At 46.9% G+C, this 14,942-nt stretch overlaps 1 protein-coding gene across 7 annotated transcripts in view; it reads right to left on the reverse strand.

Moving 5' to 3' along the window:
* dctn1b (dynactin 1b) overlaps window positions 1-14,942 on the reverse strand; it is a 65,874-nt gene that overhangs the window by 35,418 nt on the left and 15,514 nt on the right. For 3 of the 7 annotated variants that reach the window (XM_035418064.1, XM_035418068.1, XM_035418069.1), the window contains exons 2-4: window positions 14,256-14,507; window positions 9,940-10,018; window positions 7,576-7,607 (exon numbers count right to left, since the gene is read on the reverse strand). In XM_035418064.1, coding sequence (XP_035273955.1) covers window positions 7,576-7,607; window positions 9,940-10,018; window positions 14,256-14,483 — 339 coding nt within the window. In that variant the 5' untranslated portion in view covers window positions 14,484-14,507. Of the gene's footprint in view, window positions 1-4,988; window positions 5,013-7,575; window positions 7,608-9,388; window positions 9,458-9,939; window positions 10,019-14,255; window positions 14,508-14,942 lie in introns of all 7 variants that reach the window. The other 4 variants (XM_035418063.1, XM_035418067.1, XM_035418066.1 and 1 more) reach the window with 4 other exon arrangements.

Genomic DNA, 14,942 nt, shown 5'->3' on the forward strand with positions numbered 1-14,942 from the left:
CCATGAGCGTTTATGGCCATTCTGCTTCGACTGACAAATTGTTCTTGTCACGTATTATCTCTTTCAAAAAAGCTCTCTACAGCTGTAAAATATCAAAAGGAAAAATCTATCATGGGATTAAAAACACTTGAAGACCTCTTGTGCTGAATGTTGCATGGGACAAGTCAATGGTTGAACAGCCAGGACTCCAGACCTTTCCAAATTAAAGGAAACAATGGCACCGACAGGCACAAGGCTTACATGCCAAGTCCCTGAAATGTTTTCCCAGCAGTGATCAACATCTACCAGAAGGGCACATAACAACTGTAAAGAGAAATAGAAGCCATGAGAGCCTCTCGATTTCCTTTCAAAATGTCAATCCCCGGTGGGACAGGGATCAATATAAAAGCAACATCATTGCGTGTTAATATTGTGTTGTCTGCAACACCCAGCGGTCACCTTAATTCTTACCCCCGCAGCACACTTTAATTTGAAAAAGATTACTTTGTGGATTACAAAGTCCCAATGGCCACTTTGGGAAATGACCTGGATCAAAATCACGGCCAAATCAACGGCCCCATGTCCACAGAGCAATTTTGCCCCCATAACAATGTCATTCTAGCCCAGCAACTCCTGCCGTCCCTCATGACATTGGTTTGACAGGTCATATTGAGGTCCGTTCCTCAGTTTCATCTCGAGCATTTTATTTATTTGTAATCAACTTCACGCAGATTCCCGGGGCCTGACAGATACCATCCTGGACTCCTCAAGGCCTTCTTCAGCGCCCTTGTCGGATTTAAGAAACGGATATTGCAGGACATTTGAAAGTAGGACCACTCCATAATCAGCCTGTGGAACTACACACTGGAAGAACATGCAGTTAGCCTCACCACAACCTCTCAGCTCCAAGCTCAAGCAGTTGTACTGATGGCCCAAAAACACTCCTCTTCAGGGTTCTACAGTGCTCCCACTTTAGGAGCATTTGCTCCTGAAAACTGATGTGTGCTAACTGGAAAAATAATTCAGGAGCACTTCTACTAACTGGGATGCATGAATGTACTTATGCTCCTTGGAAAAAAGTCTAGTATAAGGCCTGCTCTTTGATGCCCCCGACCTGGATAAAGGTGTAAAATGTAACAAATAATGCTTTCTTATCTACCTACATCGCTTCCTCTCAAAATCATGTGACACGTGACGCTTTCGTGTACACTTTTTGCTTTCAGACCTCTTTTGACCTTTTTCAGATGTGTAGAAGGACAAATTCAACGGTTTCTTTTAGTATCCTGTAAAATGCAGGGTGGTGGGTAGACAAGGTAACATTGTCAGTCTACCATGCACAACAAATGCACCTCCACAAATACCTTTTGTAGGCGAGGGGACAGCACGTGACCATGCATTACAAAAACTGACAACGTAGAAAAACAGAAAACCGCTTCCCATCATAAGCAGTCTGCAGTTCCTCCAGATAATTTACTGAATCAACATACTCTTGGGATATAGTGCCCTCAAAACACAGAGCCAAATTAGGATGGTTCATAGCCCTCCCCCCTCCCCTTATCAGCTCCATCCAGCCATTTGCAAGCACTCCACATAAGACCATTTCTCCTTCAGTACCTCAGAAACATCGTGAAAACGTTGCGTGTGGGTTGAGCCAGCACCAGTCTCTGGGATACCGCTGCCAGGACATTAATGATGAGACCTGGACAGAACGCTCAGCCGATATTCACAGGAATAAATTCTAAAGCGTGCTAGTGGCAGGGGGTGGGGTTGTCAGGGGAACAGACGCCAGACGGGGTAAACGGCAGCCAGTCCCCAGCCGAGCAGCAAACCAGGGACCCATGGGGGTTTTATTGCAGCAAAAATAAACAGCATAACAGGTGATGCAACCGTACAGGCTCCTTTGTGTCCTGTGACTGTCAACAAACGTTCTGCTACTAACAAAGCTAATTCTAAAGCTAATTCTAAAGCAAAGAACCTACTGGCTTGTGGTTTCAGACAGTTTTTTCCAAAAGTAAAGCCCGTACAAATGCAGCGTTAAGAATCTCCACATACAGGAAATGAGGGCTTGCTCCTGATTATTGGCACTGCAGCCAGCTCGATGGCGCGTCATGTCCAAGATGAACACTACTGGCCGTAAAGCGTCACGTGCACATATGCATTTTATTATGACTGCAAATCCAAAATTAAAATTTTTTAAATTAGAATCTCCACTCCCACTCAAATTCAGAATGCCCAATTTGTGAACTATGTAGAAGAGTGCTTCTTTTCACACCACAGCCACTAACAGAAACTAGTTAGTGCAGGTTTAGGCCTTTTCTTTGAGAGGTCACTGATACTCCTTGATCGTCTCCATGGAGCTACAGTGGTGAGCTGATTATGGCGGTATGGAGTCCACTTCACAGCACCACCAGGCGTGGGCCCCATGAGGGCGGAGCTTGAGGATGGTCACTGTTCTCTCCTGTATCTTTCACGATCATGGTCGGAAAAAAACTGCAAGACTAAGGCACTTTTCCTGCTCAGCTGCATCAAGCACGGTCAATGGTTCAACCAGTTCAGCATGGCTCAACAGGCTTCTCGTCTCTCTCCACACTCACACGGTAACTTCTCGCAAGAATGTTGATTTCCTGAATTTGGCGGTTCTTTTATTCTGGATGGAAATTGATTCTTGTTTATAGAGACCCTCCCATTCCATGAGGATCAGGGTTAGAGATCTGAGAACTCTCCACCGTGGTCATCTACATCTTTTCATGTACATGAAATCCAATCTATACAATACCTCACTGCGACATTCTCTAGCCATTGGTTCCTGAAACTAATTTTAGACCCCCTTAAAAATGTCCCAAATTTATTTAACAGTCAGTCTTGGTCTAGATTTGGAGGACCACAGTATACCACATATCAAGCAGCCATTTGTGGAATCATGTTTTTTTTTTTTTTTTTCCCTCCAAATCTCGGAGCATCCGGGCAAAGATGAGGAGTGAAGGTGAAGGTCAGCTTCAGGGAGAACCAACAGAAATCCTGAGGTTCGAAAGGCAGCGAGTGAGTAGCGCGGTATCCTGGGAGCTGACTATAGCGGGCTCAGCGGAAACTTCACCTCACATGTCGGTCCGGCGCCCGCATTCGCAAAATAATACTCCTCCTCCTCTTCCCTCTCCTCCTACGGGTCCTCTTGGTCAGCATCTGACACTGAAAGCCTGGCAGGATTACCGGCCGATCACAGACCACTCTCGACAAACTCATTTCACCTTCGGTAAGAGGAGTGCAGCATCATGTCCGCAGTAATGGGAAGCCAAGACGATTCTTAATTCTGGGCAGACAAGCGTCTCCTGACAGCCTGGAAGGTTCTGAATTTCAGTCTGTCAATCAGCTGGATACTTACAGCATTTACGGTTGGAAGTTTCGTGGACAGTCAGTCAAATCATGAGCACTATGAGCTAATTAGCAGCAAGAAAAAGGACTGTACGGCATAAATCCAAAACCATTCCAGACTACCCCCAGTCTGACACTGAATAAGAACATTTAAATGATAATAATTTAGAAAGAAAATACCAAAGCAAACACTCAAATGAACGGCCAGCAGAGTACTGTACTGCAGAAACAACCATGGAAGATACGCCATTGGACAAACAAAAGCCAATCGTACAGGCCGGGACTCTGAGCCAACCAACCAGAAGCCATGCGGCCAAAAGAGCAAAGCAGGAGCGGACAAGAGCCGGGGAAAAGGAGGGAAGCAGGTGAATGGGAGGAGCACACACACACACGCACACACACACACACACACACGCGCACACGCACACGGACGTGTGCAGACTCACACACCCGCTGGCACCGAGCGCTGGACGGGCTGGAAGGGCAGGAGAGGTGGCTGAGGAAGCCGGAGAAGGGGCACGCCATGGTGCCCGTCCCCTCGAGAGCGCGAAGGAAGAAGGAGTAAGAGGAGGAGGAGGAGGAAGGGCGATGCGGCTCGGCCGTGCTTTGGGATGATGCAGGGCTGGGCTTGGGGAGGGGAGGGGGGGTGCTGCGGCAGCAGAGACACCCAGAGGGGGGCGTCACTGGCCCTCCCGGAGGAGAAACACAATCCCCCGTCGTTCCGTTTCACCCCCCCCCAGAATGCTGCTGCAGCAAACCCACTACAAAAAGCTCCTACACCTCACTGCGCTCTCCAGTGCCTTCTCCTTCTCACTACTCCCTCAGGAAACACTGTGCCTTTACACACTCTCACTATATGCACATAAACACTGCACAGGAAATAAAACTCACTGGATCTGACTGCACCCACACCCACAGCTACCACAAGGCCATTCTCCAGTCCAAAGCCCAGGAGGAGGGGATCTTTCTGGGGTGTGAAACAAAATCGCGCCTGTGTGCAGCTCACCAGAAGCACAGACGGCTCCAGGTTGCCATTTCATCACACAGCGCATGCATTCCTGAGTGGTACTTGTAAGCCTAAGTGCTTCTGATTCATTCCTGTCTGATACTAATACCGTTCTGATGCGAGTTCCTCATCCCTTCTGCAGAGTTGGCCCCTCTCCATTAAAACACTCATATTCTATGCTTATTCCTTATTCAATCTCTGAGCTCTAATACAAACAGCATTTCTGAGGCGCCCTGTGGAAATTGATTGCAATGGGATATAAATTTTGTGCAGCAATAATGCTGATTGCTAAAAACGCATTTTTCTTGGGCAAAATGAGATGCTTGGGGGATGGTAGTGTAGTTGAATTGTATTGTAATTATGAAAAAACCTCTAGAAGAAATTCGGGACTTTGTGCTTCTTTGCTTTATTGGTGTGCGCGTACTTGCACGCACACAATCGGGCACCCGCACACACACACACACACACACACCCACAGATCTGGTGGGACACGATGAGTGGTCAAGGGCACGGGGTCAATGCGTTTCAGGGGAATGTGACAAGGGACGGTAATGGCTGACACCCTGTTGCCATGCAGCTGGGTCAGCGGGAAACACGGTTACCACGGTTATCACGGTTAACAAACATGCAGCACCTTTTTGGGCTTCACTCCTCGCTGCTAGATTGGGGAGGGAAGGCGGAGGGGGGTGGGGGGAAGGGGTGCAAAGGTGAAAGGTTAGAAGTCTTAGTAGAGCAGCAGTTAGAGGCGCTGGTGATGTTGGTGAGAGGGTGACCCGGTGCGCTCCCAGAGTGGCTCTTCACAGGAGGAGTGAACAGACACAAGTACACATTTGCACACATCGTTCAAACATCACTCCAACCTTCAGCTCCCGAGAGGATGTGAAACATTAAAATTTATACACATATTACACAGAGATGACTTCACTCTGCAACACTCTCAGCATGCAATGCTAACTGTGCCTTTATTTGTGTCCCATTCACAGCCAGACCTGGGCCTATTTCGTTTTTGAACATTATGAAACGGAATGAAAGAAAAAACACACTTCGCACATTACATTAACTTTGACAGAGTAACAAAAAGCATCACGTTTGTGGATCGGCGTTATTCATCAATGTAGCTTTTTCATCACAGCTTTATAACACACCAGCTGTACCCAAGTGAGAACAGTGAAATAAACGCATAAGACACAATCAGAGCAGAGAATGGACAATTAGAGAAAATAACATTCATCTCTCCCCCTCTGACTCATATTACATAGATAAGAAGCTGATATCTGTCTAATGAATATACAGTATAGGTACAATACTGCATACAGACCATACCCATGACCACACCCAGGACCACGTGGAGCATGCCACACATAGTTCTGGCAACATGGTCAAACGATAGACAGAGAAGACAGAGAAATGTGCGCATGGACTAACACGGCGATGACTTAGCATGGAAAAAGCAAAATCAAAGTCTGCAGATGTTTGGGAAAGAGAGGATTGTGACAGTAGAACTGCAGGAGGGAGCATAACTGCACCACAAATGGCTCTACACCACTGACCACCTTCCACACGCTTCAGCTCAATACAAATGGAGATTTTTCCCATGCAGTGAGTAACCACGCGTTAACCCTCTAAGGTGTAAGATCACATGTGATCTGACTGGAATGTTCTTAGCACAATCACTACTGGTAATCGAATGCCATGAAGTTCTAGAACACTGACAGAATTCCAAAAAGCCTACTCTTCAAAGGGCTAGAGTGCCATGCACAGAGACGGGGCCTTGGGCAGACTGAAAGCACAGCGGAGGTGGAGACCGGCGTCCGTGTCTGAAGCTCTCTGGCCCACAGTGCTGCGTCGGGCTATCGATCGTGAGAGGAAGCGCTGAGGAGGACGATGATGGGAGGTGGCAGGTCAGTGGGGCTGGAGCTTCTCTGAGGCCGGGCAAAAGGGCGGGTCAATGTTTGGCCTCAATGTTTGGCCGATTACCAGAGACACGAGTGGGCTGATTCCATTCCGGAAAGCTGAACTACCCCACTCTACCTCCCTCCCTGTTTGAGAGGCACTGACTGCCTGGCAAGCACCACTCCCATCAGTATTTACCAGTATTAGTGCTTCCGTTACTGAGTACACTCACGCAATGTCCCAAACCTGCTCATGTGCAAAGTATGTAAAGTAAGATTCTGAACACAGAATGAACCGACCTTACCACTCTCCTATATCAACAGCAAACTGAAATGAAGAATCTTAAAACGCAAGTGTTTCAATGTTGCTTCGGTAAAACTGTACTTTGTTATGCTAATGTAGAAAAGATCACACTTAAAAAAACATTCTCTACTGTTCTTCCTGGATACATCCACCTATTAGCATTCAGGGCGCATGCTGTGTGTAGCCTACAGCGTATGCTATTTCTGTCTCCATGTGAAACACAATACCCTCAAACACTCTTTATGTAACTAAATGAAGCCTGTACAGCCAAAGGCTTATATATTGCAGCTGGTGACTCACAAGGTTTTCTCCTCAATGTCTGCAATGATCTAGCCAATTTTATTCTGTTGTGTAAGTGAAGTAACATTTACACATTGTAAAAAAAAGCACATGAAAACCTGAAATATTATATGAAAATGTAAATAAGGGGCCAAAGCAGTAAACAGAGCAGGCGCGTGCACACACAAACAAAGACACAGCCGATTACTGGGTAAACTGCTCCCTCTTCTGGACAGAAGAGGAAGTCCAACCCCTCCTTCACACAGCACAAGATGTTTCCCACACCGGGGCAAGAGGGGGAGAGAGGACGACAGAGACAGGCGGGGGAGGGGAGGAGGGTGTTCACTGGGGGGGTTTTGGTGGGGTGGGTAGCTATTGCTGCGTGTGGAGTGGCAGGGTCCAGAGGTCAGCCAGCGTGGTCACACTGCATGACCTCCGTGAGCAGAGGCAGCTGTGGTGATTCCTCAGCCCTTCTCTCACAAGTACAATCTAAAGATGGCGGTCGCCATGCACACATGCACCAGATGATGGCGCCATCTCGCAACACTGATGATGTCAGTGCTTCCACAGATCCTCAGTAACTGCAGGTCAAACTGTGAGACTCCCCCCACAGCTGATCTTCAAACCATGTGACTTACCTTTTGGGGTGGATATAATTTAACACACAGCTAATCAAAATATTACCCAAGTCAGGGTCTCCTATTAAAATTTAACTGGGGGTCAAAAGTGTCACATATTCCACTCACCAGTTTGCTCGATTTCGGCGTCTCCACAAGCTCTGAAAAGCAAGAACAGAAGACAAGAATGAGCGCTTTCAATAACGCTGATAATACACTCCCTAGTGGCTCTGAAAAAACTACTTCCAGTTTTCTTCAGCCCAGTAGAGTTTTGATCTGAGCATGTTCACCTGACGTGGGGATCATGCAGCATACGAGCGTACGCCACCCCAATTCTGCCTTGGCTTCAATCGCCCGCTGATGGACCACTACGCACACATTTCAGCCTTGCTACGGTTGACAGTATCGTCTGATATTTTGTGACGGCGAATTTACTTTCTTGGCAACGTGCCTGAACCGCAATCATCTTTTTCCTTTTTTTCTTGGAAGCAATTTTATTTATGCGACTGCCGCTCAGAATTTTAAATGAAAGTGCCAGGCCAAAGCGTTTTCAGAGACATCACATTTGATGTCTGAAGATGCTTGGGAATGGTTTTTGACGCTCGAACAGCGTGCCACAGCGTGCCCGTTCAGCAGCGTTCCCTGGGGTACACTGTCTACTCCTGCAGGGGGAGAGCTGTCACTGTTACAGTTCAAGCCTCTTTTCTTGATTTCTTCTCATCTATTTTTAGGCTAACAGACAGCACTTCGTGTTCATTGCTGGATTGGGACAGACACTAGCTAAAAGAAGAACAGACACTAGAAAAAAAAATTGATTTTGCCTGTTCTTAGAAGAAAAGCCAGTGCATGGAAAGAGAATATCCGTAGGCTTAGCAGCAAACGCAGTTTGAGATACTGATTGTGAAAACAGATAAACAGATACTGGTAGCATTATGTGCAGTGCTACATCACAAACCTTTTTCTGTAAACGAATGTGAGCAGAATCTTTGCTATGCATGCTAACAGCTGCATGAGATGATATCTAAAAGTCAGTGCTATAATCTTGCACGTAAAAAAAATATTTCTATATTGTAACTAGGTGCCTGCACAAATGTGTAGGTCAGGAAGAGTGTACAAATTACTGAAGGTGAAGTCACGCTACGACATCACATCCTGCCTGATAAGAGGAAAGTGACATTTGGAAACCCGACCCCCATAGCGCCAGCAGAGAGATCCCACACCCCCCCCCTCACTGCAGTACAGAGGGTGACCATGGCAACCGCGGGCACCTTGGCACACTGGCTGCACTGTCTGCTCCACAGACGCTGCCCTCCCAGTGGTGGGAACCCGATCCCGACCCCGCCCCAGTAACTTTATTGGAATTTGCATTCCTGTACGTAAATGGGGGCTATACGTCAAGTATATTCTGTTGCCAGTAGCACACGCCAGGCAAGACAGAAATATGTTCAAATCTGTGTATGCTTTTTTACAACGGACATGCTAACTCATTTTGCAGAGGTTTTCGATATGATGTCACAGGAAAGAGGTCACAGGAGGGAGTGCGGATAGAGCATCGGCAGGGGCCTCACAGAATCCCAAAGGGACTTTGTTCCGTCTGTGGCGATGGTCACCATGGAAACCAAAGCTGTGACAAATAGGCAGAATAATAGAGCAAGATTGTGGGAATGAACGCTTCCCGTCCCCGCTGCGAAAGAACCTCTGCCTCGGATGGGCTCTCAAGCAAAGACATTTTTTTTGATAAGATGATAAGAAATATCACAATTATGCAATATAAATGTAAAACGATTGGGAATTATTTCATAATTATTGCTGTACACAAGTTCCCAAAATTTTGGCATGCAATAGCGAGTAGGTCCCACGACTGACCAACCACGGTCATGCTCCCTTCTGATTGGCGGGATTTGCTGTTGATTACCAGATAGCCCTGCTGTAACCCTCATACCTGGAACGTTCTCACTTTCCAGCTCAACTTGAGATGTTTGGACCGGGCTAGGAGCACCCGCACACTCGGCTGAAAAGTTGTTCAGACGGTCAAACATTACTGCCAAATCTGAAGCAACATATTCTGGTCAACTGACTTCTTTAAAAAATAAAATAAAATAAAAATAAATCCTTGCCCTCAAATTACTAGGCAAGCCAATAAGTTTACAAGACAGGAGTTCAGAAGATTAGTTTTAACTCTGGTTTGTCCCTGGTTTGTCCCTACAGACTTTAATGAAACTGAGAGCACAATTGATCTTTAATGGCCAATGCTAAACTTCAATAAGATCTTATTTTTGCACACTTTTTGATTCAGAAGACCTTAGGTGGGAGGCAGCATTGGACACATGATGAAGGTGTCTGGCAGTGGCCAATAAACTAGCATATTATGGTCACATGGCACGGTTAACTGCCAATCAGTCTAAAGTATGAGTATCAAACCTGAATGCCTCAGGAAGCGTGAGCACCAGTCGGTGTGAGGTGACAGGGTGATGGGGGTGCAGGTGTCCTTACCTCGTTTGGGGATTTTGGCTCCAGCCAGCTCCGGAGTCTCAGGAGAGGTGGTGTCTGCTCCATCATCAATGACCTGGATCTGAGAGAGGGAGAGAGAGAGAGAGGGATAGAGAGACAGACAGAGAGAGAGGGAGAGAGAAAGTGGGGGAGTGAGTGAAATGGAGAAGTGGAGAGAGAGGGATGGAGAGAGGGAAGAGTATATATATATAGAGAAAAAAAGAAAGAGAGAGAGAGAGGTGAGTACTAAAACATTCAGAGTGAATACTGCAGAATCTAACTTTACCCTCAAAAGCTGTTCTTCTGCACTGCAGGATCCTGTGCTTTTAAAACTGATTGCCATTTTGACTTAGACCAATATGCATATTTTATATGACCTGGTTTCTTTTTCTCAGAGGAACCACTCACACTCCTTACAGGATCTTACTGTCAGACAATGTCATTAAGATAATTAATGCAAACATGACCATATGGACCATGTGTAGCGTGAGCAGCCTGTGTATAGCTCGCAGCTGGAGAGAAGGAACCGGAAACATGAGCGGAGCGAGAGAAGGACTCTCAGTATCCCAAACTCATCTGCATGCAGCAGAACGTCTACGCAAGGACATCAAGGATGATTTTAAACCTCTGCTTTCTTCAGAATTATGTCTGAGGTGATCAATATTCTGGCTACAGTGGCAAAATAGTTTTATGAAAATGGTCCACTAGAAGAACATTTTACGATAAAAAAAAAGATTTTCATTTCACATAATAGAGGTGACACTTTTAATGCAATAGCTCATTTTTTAGAGAGTCTTGTGAGAGACACTAAAAAGAGATCACCTTGAAGCAAAATGCGATACTGTATATATATTCAAGTAAATGTCCATATAAAAAGAATAACAATAAGAGCACATATTTTATCATAATGAAGACCACTGAAAGTTAAAATGCCACCATAGACTCCACTGAGTTGGCTATACAATACACGCACTTACAATAAAACCTATCCACATTAAAAGTTAGCAAACACCAGAAACCACTTCACTGCATTCATTCTTTACATTAATACTACAGTTGAAAATATGAGCTTAGGAAGAGACATGCAAGAACAACAAATGTGACTTCTGCATTGGTTGATGATCCAAACAAGATTAAAGCAGTCCAGGACTGGCAATTTTATTCTCCAAAACAGCCATTAATACTTGTTCCCCGAGTCGTCGTACCTTAAGGTCAGTGGATGAATACACACAGCAACACAGGGTGAATATTCATACCGGCCTGCTTCACCTCCACTAACTGATGCAGCCTCAAGTCATTTCATGCATGTTTCAACAAACAGGGAATGCCTGAAAGGGCAGCTAGTTTTTGGGATTCAATGTGGACTGCTAATAGCCTACATTAGACTGACTGAAGCACAAAGGCTAAAAATAATCTGCGATGCTGAACACACAAGCAAAACACAAGGTTGAAAAGCACTGCTTTGCTTTATTCAGGGCAGTACACCATTGTTATGTAACATATGCAGAGGCAAAGTGGCTAATTTCAGGTACACCCAATTCTTTTATTTATGACACGTAACTGTTGATATTAGGATTGGTATCTAGTTAGCTGATCCTGGACCTTTTTCTTCCTTTTTTTCTGGGGACACAGTAAATACAGAAATATCTGCAAAGGCTCAACGAACACCGCGTGTGCACTTGGATAAACTCAAATTAAATTTAAGCTAGAGCTTCCCAAATATGCGACATGCGCTCTGCATAATGGGCCTCTGTGCTTCACCAGGGCAGACTGGTTGCAGTACATACAAACACTGATAAAGTGTGCCTGCTGATACAGGGAACACACCATTTCAGACTCCAAAAACCTAATGAAATCATTCCTATTAATGTCATGTTGTGCTCTGCATAATAAGATCTGCATAACTCAGTGTGAGTAGGCCAGCATAATTCAAGCTAATGTTGCATGTTTCAGAGGGAATATGAATGTAATATATCTGCATTGAACTTCAGGGAGGGAAACATTCCTCACAGATCATAGCTGGGATTCCATAATTTTTTGTCTTTTACTTTCACTTTCAATCACAGTTTAGCAATTATAGCTTTTATTATTGCTTTTATTTACTGCACAGGGAATATTGCTTTTAATTAGCCTAATAGTCAAGTTTGAAGACAAATGTTGACTGCATTCCTGCCACTGCCTCTGAGCATTAAGGCAAGCCTTATGGAATGTCAACTAAATCCCTGTGAGTCCCAAGGGAAGTCAAAAGAAAATCACCTGGAATAGAGAATTCTGGGGAATGAAGTCTGTGACCACTACCTGAATGAGTCTGGGCACTGATTTTGGGCATAAGGCCGCAGTCAGCATTCCAATTAATCCCAAAGGTGTTTGATGGGGTGTAGGTCAGAAAACCATTTATTTATGTGCCGTTCTTTGTGCATGTGGCCATTGCCATGCAGAAACTGGAAAGGGCCTTACCCAAACTGTTATCCAAAGTTGGAAGCGCACAATTATCTAGAACGTCATTGTATGCCGTAGCATTAAGATTTACCTTCACTGGAACAAAGGGGCCAAGCCAAAACCATGAAAACCAGTCCCAGACCATTATCCCTCCTCCACCAAACTTTTCAGTTGCCAGTTCTCCTGGCAAACTATTCAGTCAGTTCTCCTGGCATTCACCAAACCCAGATTCATCCGTCAGACAGTAAAGTGCGATTAATCACTGCCAGATAGTAAAGTGTGATACAGAACGCATTTTCACTGCTCCAGAGTCTAAACGCTTGGCACTGCACATGGTGATCTTACAACATCTGAGCAGCTGTTCTTCCTAGATGTTTTTCACTTCACAATAACAGTGGTAACACTTGACTGGGGCAGCTCTAGCAGGGCAGAAGACTGAAAACTGACTTTTTGGAAAGGAAGGAATTGGGATCCTATGACAGTGCCACGTTGGAAGTCACTGAGCTCTTCAGTAAGACCAATTCTACTGCCAATGTTTGTGTAAGGAGATTGCATGGCTGTATGCTTGATAGTATGCACCTGTTAGCAATGGGTGTGGCTGAAATTGCCTAAACCACTAATTAGAAGGGGTGTCCACATACATATGGAAATGTAGTGTACACACATAGCACACCACACACACATGCACACGCACATACAGATACATGCACAGATGCACAGACAAACAGACACACACACAGACACACATGCACACACACACACTCACAAACAAACAACCACGCACACACGCCGCGCACACAGACGCAAGCCCGCAGAACTCAGAACCGCCGCTCGCCCGCGCGATGACTCATCGCCGTCTCGCACAGCGGGGACGGAGGCCACGCCCCCCCCCCCCCCCCCCCCCCCCCGCGCTGACAAACAGAGCCGCTGCCCGTCCTCTCCGCCCATCGCGGCTAAATATACACCCCAGCCCCGAATGAAAATCGCCCCGAAAAGAGGCAATCATCATCGCGGCAGCGCTAACCCGCCGCCGCTCGCTCGGCTCATCAGCCTCCACTTCTGCCGGAAAATATGAGCGAATAAAGAGAGGGAACGGACTGCGTCTGGCACCAGGAGGCGCGGGGAGAGAGCGGCGCGCGGCCCTGATGCATCGTGCCGCGCTCCGCTCCGTCCTGCCAGGCGTTTCGTTTGGACCCAGAACACCTCGTAAATCTCCCCGCGCCTCGTACGAAAAGCAGAGGTTAGGTCACCCCAGGCGTAAGCGGCGCCCTGCAGTTTGCACTGCGATTCACGTCAAACCTAAAGCGGGTTGGTGAAGGGGTGGGGGGGCGGGTGTGGGGGGGGGTTGGGCGGTCATTAATCAACGGGTCACACGGGTCTTGGGATGCCAGTTGCAGGACACTGTTACAAGCTCTGTTAAACTGCTCTACTCTACCCTTCGATGGCACTTGCCAAAATATATCGCCCCATTGATTAGCGTAGCCTTTCTGTCTCTAATCTTCAACTTGAGTCACACACACAGTATTCTGATTGTCGAAAATGACGGTACTTTTGTTCAAAAGAGCAAGCTGACAAATAAAGTGACTCCTCATCGCTGAGGAAAATATGCGTCACTTTTTGTAAAGGGAGAGACTCATAAATTAATGGGGGGGGGGGGGTGGAAGAAGATCACGCAGACTAAGATTCAGAGCACGCAGCTACTGAAAGCAGTTAAAACGAGCAGGCCGTGACACCCAGCGCTACGCTTCAGAGGCGTCCATGTTATCGGGAGAAGGAGGAGCCTAGCAAAGCCGTGGGCAGGACGGGAGCGCGTGACTGGCCGACTGACACGCCAGGCCCGGCCCGATCGCCATGGCGTCGGCGGCGGTTAACGCAGTTACCTGGGACTGGCGCACGAAGATTCCGTGGTTCTCCTCGCAGGTGAAGTAGCGCTTGTTCTGCACGGTGCCGTCGTTCTTGCCCTTGGCCTCGTCCAGGATCACGCCCACCCACTTGCCCGTGGCAAAGAGCGTGGCGCCGATGTACGCCACCGTGCCGCGGTGGCCCTTGCCGATCACCTCCACCAGGGAGCCCACCTTGACCGGCTTGCCGCCCCCGTCCGAACTCATCCTGCTGCTGCCGCTGCTGGTGGTCTAAGCCAGGGGGAGGGAAGAGAAAGGAGCGGGGTTAGCATTACGTCACTTCCTGTCCAAACCTTACAGCAGGGCTGCCCGACACTGTTTCCGGAGATCTACCATTCCATAGGTTTGCACTCCAACCGTAACAAAGGGCACCTGATTCAACAGCTGGAGGTCGCATTGAGGCGCTATTTAGCAGAATCAGGTGTGTCAAATCAGGGTTGAAATGAAAACCTGGTAGATCTCCAGGAACAGGGCTGGGCAACGACAATGTTTCAGGGGCGTTTCCCCATTCACTGGACCTTCAGTAACGATCCGGTTATCTGTGCAATGGTGCCTATATCCGCTCAGAGGTCCAAATCACACCAGAAACACAGTCAACTCGTCATTTAAAGCTGCTTCTGACACTGGACATACCACCCAATGAATGGGAAAATTACACAAATATCC

This window comes from Anguilla anguilla, chromosome 5, assembly GCF_013347855.1.
Source record: "Anguilla anguilla isolate fAngAng1 chromosome 5, fAngAng1.pri, whole genome shotgun sequence".
Taxonomy (NCBI): Eukaryota; Metazoa; Chordata; class Actinopteri; order Anguilliformes; family Anguillidae; genus Anguilla; species Anguilla anguilla.